Raw genomic sequence first — 13,309 nt, 5'->3', positions numbered from 1 at the left:
ACAGGCTATTGTAGTTCATGTTATGCGGTTTATAAGTTCGCAATTCGAGTGAAAGATAACCTTGTCGTTCACTCAAAAATGAGTGAAAATATAATTTATTATGATTGAATCCTTTCACTCTCTGAACATTGTGATGCGTACATATCTTATATAATTTTAATAAATTCAAATTATTTTAATTTAATCTCAAACATCGCCATTTAAAAATATAAGCAATCGCGAAATTAAATTTCGCGCAAAATGCACATGTACTTTGATAATAAGTAGTAATCGAAACAACCGAATATTCACTTTATAAAAAACCCTCAAATAAATGATGTGTAAAACAAGTATCAAATTAATCTGTAAAATATATCTTATTTTAATAGGAAATTTTTTAAGTTGGTTAACGGAATGTTGGTATAAACTAACATTACAAAGTAAATGTTTATCTTATGATATTTACCAAAAAAAATAACAAAATATAAACATGTCTATTTATTTTCCTTTTTTCGAAGAGACACAGGTTTATTCAAATTATGAGTCTCAGTCATCTAAGAGAATATACTATTTCTCCCTGTAAACCAACCTTATCTTACGGCAAAGACATGCTGTGAGATTTTTGAATATAAATGATAATACATTATTACAAATAGTTAGATTCAACCCGTTGATAATAACAATCGAATAAGTCATACTTTGATAAACTACCCTTGCGAATCTTTAAAAAAACAACACAAAACCTGTGTGTTTTGCGAAACAAGAGCATTGTCAAAGGATTGAGACAAGCCCTACTAGAGCACGTTGACAATGAAACACTTGATATTGATCTGCAAACTCATTGGGATCACGTTGATGTTTTCATTTTTATTTTATGAGTATATAGGAACAAGCAAAAACTTTTAAAATGTATATGAGGGGGCTTCTTTGACTCTTCTTTTAACGCCTCCTGTTGGTAGTTTAGGTGTTTGGAACATTTAATCTTTTTTTTTAAATGACCATTGTGATTTTGCGATTTTGCATAATATTACAGGAATTGCTTCACCATGTTCAAAGTCGCAAAATGTCGGTCGGGATAAAGATTTGTTTATAAACTCATTTAGGGGGGTAGCTTCCTCGATTTAAGATAAATTGCATAAGACAAAAAAGTCCCACAAATGTTATGTTATACTTTTTTGATATATTTCTTGTTAAAACACAACTATATTTACTCTGTCAAGCAAGGAATTAAAGGCAAATAATGAGATAATGTTAAGCTACCTACCATAAAATGTTTTCCGATTGATTTCAATGCAATTCGCATTAGGTGCTCCGTATATAAATTATTCAGATAATGCCATCCTTTGTATAACCCTAAAGATGAAGACGCTTCTCTTCAACACAAATTGGTCGACTTATAATTAATAACAATTTCCACAAATAAATTTTTTCATAATAATAAATTATTTGCAATTTGTACACAATATTTTGTTCGTTTATATAAATAGTTTATAGTTTTGACTATAATCGGTTGTTAAACTAGTATGCTATTAATATATACTCAAATTATTGTTTTTATTAAGCTCACAAACATAAAATGGTGTTATTTAGTTAACATAAATGCTAGTTGAATGACATTGAAAATTGACGGAACAGCAATGTAGACAGTAAGGTCGTTTATCATTTTGAAACGTTTTCAACTCATTCGAGATCCGGGCATTCTAACAAATGCACACGTTACCCATTTTACCGCCCATTGTGATTGTTTCATTTACAATGTCTTGTTTTATTTTTACATAGTATGCATTCAGTCATCGCTGGAGATATTGGAATGTGTCTCATAGTTGTGAACGTCTGCGCTTGTGTTTAAAGTAGCCTTTTCACAGATTTTGGCATATTTTGTCATTAAATTCTTTATATTGATAAATGTAAACATTGGATCTTAAAAGCTCCAGTAAAAAATCGAGAATAAAATTTAAAAAAAAGGAAAAAAAAGTAGCCGGTACCAGGGCTCGAACCAGTGACCCCCGGAGTCCTGTAGTTAGTCTAAAGTCAAAACGCATTGGCCCTCTCGGCTATTCCGCCGGGTATACACAGTTCAAGTATTTTATACCTTATATAAGCAATCTTCGTTGTTTCGTAAATTTAAACGACAACAACAGAACTCTCCAAATTATTCAATCGTTTCGCGTTACAATGCTTTATAATTTTTAGGTTTTCAAATCGTCAAAAGATACATATAATGGCTATATTGGACTATGGTAAATGTTCAGTAATACTGTTTCCTCACAAATATCATAACTAAAACGAAAATTTGCGAATCTGAAACAACTTTTTTCAATTTTGTCAATTTACCAGACCGTGAAAAGATCCCTTTAAGATAAAATATCGTATGGTTGCTTTTGTTACTAATATGTATTTGCATGTGTGTGTTTAATATTTATTACATCATAAATAATTAGTAATTGTAACTGCTCAGATGTTGCCTGTTGGTTGATGACTACAAAAGGTTCTATGTTTAATACTTGAAATGAAAAAGAGTATAAGATAATAAACATGAAGATACATTAAACAACAATACTGATTACTTTTTACCTTTTATTCAAATGAAAGAAAACCTGTTTATCATCTCTCTTTTTTGGAAAAGCGAAAATGGGGCCGTTGGATCCGTAAACTTAGTAATTAAAAAACCTTCTCACATCAACTTACTGTGGTACTGTAATAGACATAAGTTAAATAATGTATATGTGTATTAAATATTCATTTCAATTCATTACAACACACAGAACAAATTGCTACACGTCTTGTCCAGATTGCTTTGTTTGTATTTCTTTGTCGACAAGCACAACCGCAAGAGTACCCAGCATTATTTCGTTTTCACTATCTTCTGATTTGTTCGCAGGAAAAGAAGTCATCTGAAAAGCATTATGCACTAGCATGCACGTGTTTTCGGTCTGATTTACCATTGATGTGAATTCAAACTTTTCATCGCCGCCGTTTTCTTTCTTTGTATTCGAGCGCGGGAACACGCCTTTGTCGCCATCGCGACATTTCGAAGATTGAAGAAATCGCGTAAATTTAAAGGCCTCGATGAAGCTTTTCCTAAATACTCCACTCAGAAATGCGTACAATATAGGATTAAGCATGCTATTTGCAAAGGACAAAAGCGTAAAGATTTTGAACATATATATTTGCCATTCGGGCAACTGGAAATGTTCGGGTTTAAATGTCAAGTTAATTTGAAAACACCAGTACGGCAACCAACAAATGATATACACACAGATCATAGCCATCACTAAACGAGTGACCTTCTTGTTACACTTTTTCCGCGCTTTTGACTTTTTCCTAGGACCAACACTTTTTAGACGTAACACAACTGACATATAAAAGACCGATATTAAAGTAACAGGAATTAGAAAACCCAACAAGAAAGTGTACCATGTGAAAGCTTTCGGTCCACGTATTGTATCATTATCTGGCCAATCAACTGTACATCGCTCCATATTTGGCTTTTTAGGGTTAGCTAAAGTTGTGGAGTAAAGGATTATTGGCAACATTACACAGAATGAAATGGACCAAATACTTAAACACACAAAAAACGCAATGCGTGTTGTTCGGTAGTTGACCGATCTCATTGGATGGCATACTGCAAGATATCTGTCCGCAGACATAGCAGTTAGCGTAAACACACTCGTAAAAAAGTTTATAGAAAACGACACGAAGAATATCTTGCACATTGCTTTTCCAAAGATCCAGTGTTCAAGCATTGTCGTTGTTACAAGAAAAGGCAAGCTGATAAGAAACAGCACATCTGATATTGCCAAGTTTAAAATATAGAGGTTAGTTACTGTCTTCATCTTTGAAAAACGAAGCACTACGTAGATGACTAAACCGTTACCAATCAATCCACATAGGCAAATTAGTATGTACGACGTGACCATCGTGATATGTGACACAGATATCTGTGAATCTACATTTGTTGCAATCGATGTGTCGTTTTCAAGCGACGAGCTGTTATCTACGGTGCACAGCAGTTCGTACACATAAACGCCGGTCGTATTCTGTACATCTTTAGTCGTTTCCATGCTTTAACCTAAACAATAGAAAATATTGAATAAATCCAGTGGCGGAAATTAAAGACATTCGAAAGCCCATAAGAACGCGAACACATGTGTTCCTATCTTTTTATTTCCGCAATCACTGGTAGTATGACAGCTAATTTAATGCTAGAAACACACACACTCGTTAGCATTCCACAGATGTGTTCCATACTTGCTGACACAAGAAAACTATTCAAGATTAAAGATGTTTTAGAAGTTGTAATAAAAAAGACATTTAAAATAATATTGTCCATGTCAACGGATATCAAACATTGTCAAGTGGAGTTGACGCTATATATTTTATGTGATATGGGACAGATAAATGAATCATGTCAAATCACCCTCTACTATTTCTTCCATTCCATTGCACAACATGAAGTTTATGCCAAAAGCGATCACTTACCTTGTTCAAGCTCAAGTGTCAAGTCATCAGCTGCTACTCATGTATTCTCTGAAACCAAACCCACATAGCATGGTATGTTCTATCTAGTTAACATCAGTTTAACAATTGCAATTTTTTTAAATAAGTTAATACCTAACATCGCCTCGATGTGATGCTTAGACGGTGTCAACATATAATAATACACGCAATTAGTTTCACTTTAATATATTATGTTGTCGCCACTCAACTTGTAAGGACAATTAATGAATACAGATTTCGTCTGTAAAAATCAACCTTACTTAAAGCTACTTCTGAATAAACATTACACAACTGAATCCATGTTAACCTTTCAGTTAAATGACTCAAATATAGGCGATTAGTTTTTTCGTTAGTAATTAAATATACTGATTCCGAAACCTCCAAATAACAATTTAAAAATAAATTTCCATGATTGAGCCATTACATTCATCGTAGTCTTATGCAGTAACCAATACCGGAAGCAAGCATTTGCAGCGGTTCAAATTACTTAAACGGTTACAAATACATCCACCCGAACAGCGTTAACTTTTTGAAGTCGATGAGACATCCGAGTTAAAACAAAACTTTTTTGAAAATTTGTAAATTTTGCCCCAGGATAAAGATTATTTTACTAACTGTTTAAACTATTACACCGTACGCAATTTATTCTCATATTTTTTACAGTTCGCCGCCTCGAATTCGCAAATACTGTTTTTGAAAAAACAATAAAGCTGTTGTTCAATGATGATTTCAAAATATTAAACCTTAACTTGACTAGAGTTGCGACACCTTAAGGGTTTAGATACAAATTATTGACATGGGACACCGACGATTGTATTGTACTATCAGGAGATAGATTGAGTTCATTTTGGCGTTAGAGTTGTTCTGTAATCATGTTATTAAAAATTTAAATTCTCAGCGGAGCTTGTAGTGTAAAACTAGATGAATCATGCGCACTCAACACGCGTATTGACGTTGCAAAGATATAAATCACACGTAAATATTATTCCATATAGAGTCATTTGACACGTAACGCATAGTCGAGCTGTAATTAACTTTTAAATTATGTATTAAAACAACACGAACAACACTACTGTATGGAGAATGAACATATAATATTACGACAAGATGTGCAGAATTGGATTCGCTGAGTTTGAGAGTAACTACTAAACAACAACTTTCATATAATAACTGACAATATTATTTTAATAACAGTTTTATGTTACACTTATTATTTTTTAAGAGGTTTGATTGGTGCAGTTGTCACAAATTACTCGTATATATTTGATTGCCGCTGCAAATGACACCAGTGTGCCGTAATAAAACAGTTAATACTTTGAAAACAGCGCAAATCATACGCATGTAAACCGACACATATGTGTTTTGTCAGGCGTAAGTTTAATTAATTACTATATGCAAGCGTTAAATAAAAATTGTACACATACAATGAATACGAGTAAGTATTGCAGTCTTTTATTTTTTGTCGTGATAAAACATTGGATGAAAACTAAAACAAATTTACAACAAATATAAGCTGACCGTATAATCCGTATAATGTTTTGGGAGTATACATTTTCGTTATAACATATATCATGTAAATATAATGTCTTGTTTTTATGACCATCAAGTATTCGAATGTTTCATATGGCTCTTTATCAACATCAATCAGTATGATATGTCGGCCTAAATAAATACAAATTTATTTACCGGTTGGCTATTTTAACAAAGGTTTGATTAATTAAACCTTTCCTGTTCGAGTCTACGCTTATTCTATTTGAGCAGGAAACGGTATATAATTGAAAAAAAAACTTCGTTGCAGACCAGACGCACCTGTCTCTAATCCGAAACAATAAGTTGTTAAACCAAGGTACGAATGCTGTTCTCGAACCAATATAAATCAAATATATACAAACTGTCTTTATGTAAAGGAAACAAAACTCAAATCCCCTTAAATGAAAATTCATTTCTTGGAAATCGTAAAATAAATTGTGAATGAAATCGTTAACAATGACGTATCGACTTTTCAACACTCGTTTCCGCATGGTAAGCGTGGATTTAAACATACACTCCAGCGCGGTATAATGTTTTAGTGAACAGACATTAATAAAGCAATTATTATAAATATTGGCTTTATTTTGTGGGTGTGTTCAATTTGATACACTATGCCTTCACCATTACCCGCTGAGTTATTATATACGTGTGTGTTGCGACCGTCGAAGACATTCTCCAATAATCGTTATTTTGTCAATTGCGTCGCTTTATATTTAAAAACGTCGACATCACTAAATGATTCATGCAAATGTTATATCAAACATTTCCTTTAAGGACCGTTACGAAAGTTTTATATTTCATATGAATTCTCTACCTGCAAAAAATTGAATACAAAATATTTATTTAAAAAAAAACATTTATCAAAGTTTAATAGGGAAAGCACAGTCTCATAATAGGAATCGTACGGATTTGAGAGAGAGAGAGCTGTGCATTAATATAATGGAGCTAGGTTAAGCGCCGCAGGGCTGTGAAATACAATTTGGTCCTTGCCTTGACGCATTTGTCTTAGAAATCAGCGGCTGTCTCATATGCGACACATGTCATTGAGAAATATTTTATATCGCGTACCAGGCAGGAAGGCGAATATAATGTATTATTTATGCTTTTAAATCAAAATCGCTGTTTGTATTCGTTTTCGATTATTTTTGGTTTATATCTAGATTGTGTACATGATTTATAACAGAAATACGTATTCGGTATCCGTGGATTTAACGGTGCAATTGTTTAATATGGTCATATTACGACATTTTGTTTTCAAATATAATCGAACAAGATTAATCAAAAGCATTATTGAACAGTTTGGATGCATATCAGCACACATATCAATAGAGCGACACATTAAATAAAATAAACAGCAATAAGGAAAATACAAAAATGTTGTCAGGAGAGAAATGCTTATCCCCTGGTTTTTTATTTGAAAAGATACCATCTTTAAATGAAAGAAAGAAACAATTCAAGATGCGGAAATTTTGTTTGGCAACACACTGTTTCAAAGAATGTTCGATGATATGTTATATTTAAAGTATTTAAACTTACACAAACAAAAAACACATTATTCAATCAACAATTGCAAATGATGTATAATAATTTGATAAAAAAAATTCAAAAGCTCATACTTGGTTTATGCTATCCCTCTCTTCAGAACAGTCCATATGCATATATGTGCCCCAATAAACTCGATAGAGTACTACAAACCACTAGCCTACTTGCTCGTGTTATAGCAAGGGACGAACAAAGCCAATACTCAACATCTAATGAATTTCACTAGCGACGGACTCATGAATTACTGAAGTACTAAAGTGCAGCAATGGAAATGTCACATATGTGCATACGTATCTCAAATTCAGTTCATGTTACTAGTTTATAAGTATGTATTATGTTCTAGTTGATAGGTTAGTTAAGTGTAAACTTTAATTAATTTGAGTAAACTGTAAATAAACAGAAAACTGTTTAAGGAAAATGAAACCGCAATATCATGACAAATAAGTTATTTTACTTGTTCGCTAGCTGTACATTGCAGGTCAGTGGCTTCTTGTCCATTCAATATTATTATGCAAGCATAACGGAAGTTATCACGGACACGCGCCGAACCTAACACGTATACACAATAATTAAACTACATTACAATTTAATAGGCAAAGTGGACATAACTCATGCGCTAGAGAACATGAATAAAACTATGTACCATCCTTTACCCCGTGTATCACTATGTTAAATTATAACGGACGTTTCATTCAACGGGCGTGATGTATCTTTATAAGTACGAGCTACAGCTTTTGACAATATATAAAAACGATACATGCGATATTCAATGAAAACGCCAGTTCGAATTCGTAGATATGCTATATATTTAATAAGGAAACCGCAGGGTATTGTAAGGTATGGTTGGATTGGAAAACACCGCCAATATGTTGCATCGATTGAATGTTATATAATGTTAAATTTTATTTGAAAATATTTTGTAGCATTCACAAATTTAATAAATGTATGTTGATACCAGAAAATTACCAGATCGTTGACAAGTAGGTCATGTGTGTATCGTGTTATTTCTTAAAAAAATTTGACCCAGTATTTGTAGATAGATATGTACATTTTCGGAAAGGATATTCATTTCTGCGTTGAATAAAACCCATTTCATGAAAATCTCTCTCTGCACAATTGATGAAGTTATGGCTTTTCAAAACGATGCACCATGTTTTGGGGTTATTTTGAGTTGGGTACCTTGTCATATATATATTTAATAGTGAACAATTTATTGTTCAAAAAAGTTGACTTTTCGTTATAATTTGATTATTTATTATTAACAATGATGTTGTCATTAATTAATATCAAAGCAACTCGCTAACAACCTGTGATTATAAGTAATGATAGCAGTAGGTAGATTGTTTCTGCACATTTAAATCATTTCAAAGTGTTTACAATCGACAATATCGAGTTTCGTTTAATATATCCTTAATTTTTTGTGTGTAATTATGAATGTGGTTACCAAAGAAATACCAAGGACGATATTGTTTATTCAAATGGTCCGTTATTATGAAGGCGGTATATATATAAGATTAATCCAAACATACTTGGTTGCGGCAGATTGCATGGCTAATTTAGGAGAAAACACTGAGTATGTTTTGAATGTAGTCAATAAAAAGACACATATAGAAAATGGTCAGCATCTAGTGTAATACGGCAAAATGTATAACAGACCAAGCAACCTATTTTACTTATTTTAATACACGAGTGATTACGTATTTAAATATTGCGATACTATTACTGCACGTGGTTATTTCCAACCCCAAGATGAAATTCTAATGTATTGAGTTCTTTCTTACATTATATATATATATATATATATATATATTTATTTATTTATTTATATATATATAATGCTCACACAAAAAGCGTTACTAAATCATATTCCCAAATTATTACTTTTTCCTTCAACAGCTACATGATCAATTTAATCATAATCCCCTTATATGAGTGATTGTATTTAATTACATATAATAAATGCAGTAAAATGTCAGGATCTTGAATTCATTGTATGATTGTTAACAATACCAATCAAAACGCAGCACGTGCGACGATTAAGACTTGTTGAAAAGAATATATGCAAGCAATACTTAATTATCAAAATGAAGTTATATACTTTTTGCTTGAAAGCGTTAAAAACTAAATGCAATCTAAGATTGGTTTAAATTATTTAAAAAACACTATTGCATAATTGATTGTAATTATCAAGTACAATTTAATCCCAAACAGTTCAAGGCATTTAAACTATTATAGGTTCTGGTCATCTAATGTAAAAATGCCAAGTGAAAAAAAAATCGACGCAAACAGTACAAACAAATATGTGAATAGATTGAACTTTAATTTACTATGCACATTTCAGTATTTTATTTTTTTATTTAATCTGGATGAAATACGCACCGTATTTCTCATCGTATTGATTGCGCCAACATGCATGCAAGTATTTAAAAACCGATGTTTTTTTTCGAAATTATGCCATTGAATAAATATTCGTGGAATCATGACATCGCGTAAAATGCAATATCAGTGTATATAAGTCTCTATAACGCTCAAAATGAACGAAAATTTCGTAAAGTACTTCGTAAAATAAAGTTTACACCTAAACAATAAGTGTTCCTTATAGCAATTGCCACAATTTCAACGCTAGATGTGGTATGATTACATGGATTTTTGTAGAAACAAAATGCTCGTTTTTATTTATTTGTGACCACAATAAATTCCATGCTAATTTCCTGCAAATATATCTATTCATACGACACACGAACACTAAAATGGTACCATGTTAAAACCATAATAAAAACGAGCAATTTGTATCCACAAACATCTATTTTACCAGACCACATATGGTGTTGAAATTTCGGCAATTGCCATAAGGAACAATGATTTTTAATTGTTTAGCTTTATTTTACGAAATATTGTACGAAATTTTCGTTGATTTTGAGTAGTAATGTTACTTTAAGAAATATTAGTTACGATAATTATCATTATAATATCTCATACTTGAACACACATTAGTAAAACGTTCACCTGTATTTCGTTTTACCTTTGATTATAAATTCTACTTGACTGTTTTTAGAGTTTAAAAAAAATCTTTTTGGCTAAATTTAAAAATACTTGTACAAATTGTAAGCTTGTGTAAATATGAAGATAAAATAACGTGAAAAACATAATTACGACAATATGTTCTAGAACTGAAAATATCTATGAACAATCTTAACGATGCATTTTATCATCAAATGTTATAGTCATTTACAAGAACGATGTCATGTATTTAGTCTTAACAGCGTAACTCTATCATAGTGCCTGAATGCTGTAGTTCATGGTTTGGGAATCAGAGATGGGAACCAGCTAACTACATAACGGTATTCTCTGCGCTTATATTTCTCATTATAATAATATGTACACATTATATGTCAAGTTAAAACTGACCTTGAAATCCTTGAATAATTTCCACCTAGCAAATAAAACAATATCCGAAAAGAGAGACTCCTATTATAAACTGTTCTCATCCACTTCTAAAACGTATTGTAAATGCGTTAAACAGTATTATTATAAACCGTTATTTTATTGTTTAAATAATATTGATTTAATACGTTATTATGTTGCTGCGTGTGGATGAATGTGGCAACATATGTTATTTTGTTACCACGTTTATGAACAATACTAACTACAAACAAAAGAAACAGGGAGTACAGGGGAAGACTTCAGCTTTTATAGTACATATTTAACTCCCGTGTAAGTATGTCAGATTTGTGTCTTTACTTGTTACAGTTGCAAATAAAACTAATGTTATCGTAAGATGTTGTTGCTGTTGCTGTTGTCGTAAGATATTCATGTATTCATAAACTGTTAGCACACATTGAGGAAGTAGATAGCATTTAAATACAACATAATTAAAATGTTGATCGGGGTAAAATCTAACAAACGCACAAATAAACCGTTAAGTGTTAGTACAGTCTGTGCAATCAAATGCACCTTCGAAGCAAGGCTTCCTTTTTTGAAGTATTTCATTTGAATTGATCCAAGATGCGCTTAATTAGTAAAAAACTAAAAAAGAAAAAAAAACTGCAATCAAAGTCAGATATGTCACACTCTTACAAAAGAAAGCTATACGTGAGAATTATTAAAAAGCCATTATAATATCTCAATTAAACTCGCGCTACATAAGTATCCATTTATGAATGCTGAGTAATATTGAAGTAGTGACGTAAAGATTGTCATAATTATTGCATGGAGAATCAAAAAAATTAGCTGAATGTGGATAAAATGATCACGCATGCCCAAATAGACTCCAATAAAGTTTCCGTATGTTACACAGTGTTGACAGTCGTTTACCTACATACAAGTCAAATTACAAAAAATGTTTTAGACTTTTTTGATCAGGTACTGTTGATGGCTGAGCAAACATGCGATATGTGCCACTTACAAAATACTAGTACATGAGTTTCGAATGCTGTGCGATCTTAATTTCTCTGCCAAGCTGACTTAAAGAACTACCAGCCTGCAATCGACGTAGTACATAGGCGCGTTCTTTGATCAAAACTGTTTAAAAATAAGTTATTCCGATGAAACTTTGTTCTTAGCAAAGAATAATAATAATTAGGTCATGCAAAACAAATGCAAGATTCCGACTGGCATATCGATCAATCACCGACAAAATATTTGCTGCGGTAGGCGATTACAATGGAATTTTCAACCAAGCTTGTTCATTCGTTGAACTGTTTCTGTTTATTTTTCATAAATAAACTGTTTCTGAATATGTTAAGAATAGAATAACAGTTTGCCTACTAAACCCTTTGGCATGCAATTGATAAACTTAAGTTGGTGTATGTACATGTAAGTTATTAACTTATTGTAAACAAAGAGGGTCTTTTCTTTACGAATATGATTACAATCCATATTAACACATGAACAATTTTTTCCTTTCGGATTTGTGTTAAGTATTTCTGATTTGCAGCAAATTGTAACCAACCTAACAGAATATATGTAGTTGAGTTTTACTTTAGCATATACCCTCTCATTTTCATTAACACGTACATAATCATATGATTTTAAGAGACATTTAAAACTATAATAGCATTTAAGTAACATTTCAATCACTTTAACATATACAAGTCTTGAGTGTACTATAAGAAAACATTTAGGCTTGTGTTATTGCTTAGACATTAAATGAAATAAGTCCGTTCTTTATCTGGATAAGACGCCAGCTCTTATTTCAGACCATATTTTATTACACAGGTTCAACAATTCTGTTAACGAGCGAATTGTGTAGAGCTTGCTACCGAATGTAATTGTCAATAAAATACATTAGGAAAAAATTAAACGAGTGACAGATCTTCTTCATCCCATGATTTTTTATTCTTTATTTTGTTTTAACTGATTGGCGTAAAAACGTTGCGTCGTAATTGCAGCAGAATTACATACGCGGTTGGTCAGCAACTTACAAATTCCAAAGCGCTTAACAAGCTGTATTACAAATGTTTAAGATCAAAATGTTAGTTGCGTTCTGGTTATATCATTTGATCAAAGTATGGCATGTTTCAAAAACAGTATTATCAACTTATGTAATGCGGATAAATGACAGAAAGACAAACCAACCTACTAAGCACATTTTTCATGTAACAGTTTACACGACAGTATCAAGCAAAGTACAATATCACACTATGTATAAATGGTATATATCGTCGTTTTTAATGTTATAAGCTTAAAAGGCGCCTCTATGTAACTGCACGTTAATTCAGCCTTAATTTAGATAGAGTAATATCTTATTCTTCCTCCG

The 13,309-nt window shown here is 31.9% G+C and overlaps 1 protein-coding gene across 1 annotated transcript; it reads right to left on the bottom strand.

The window, feature by feature from the left end:
* Positions 1-2,542: 2,542 nt before the first annotated feature.
* Positions 2,543-7,747, bottom strand: LOC127866124 (somatostatin receptor type 2-like). Its single transcript, XM_052406528.1, has 3 exons — positions 7,626-7,747; positions 4,462-4,509; positions 2,543-4,051 (listed from the first exon to the last, which is right to left on the bottom strand). The coding sequence occupies exon 3, from the start codon at positions 4,041-4,043 to the stop codon at positions 2,754-2,756; it is 1,290 nt and encodes a 429-aa protein (XP_052262488.1). The 5' UTR covers positions 4,044-4,051; positions 4,462-4,509; positions 7,626-7,747; the 3' UTR covers positions 2,543-2,753.
* Between the last annotated feature and the right edge of the window lie 5,562 nt (positions 7,748-13,309).

This window comes from Dreissena polymorpha, chromosome 2, assembly GCF_020536995.1.
Source record: "Dreissena polymorpha isolate Duluth1 chromosome 2, UMN_Dpol_1.0, whole genome shotgun sequence".
NCBI classification, from domain to species: Eukaryota; Metazoa; Mollusca; class Bivalvia; order Myida; family Dreissenidae; genus Dreissena; species Dreissena polymorpha.
Note: the sequence above shows the minus strand (reverse complement) of the source record. Positions and strands in the feature narration are given on the sequence as shown.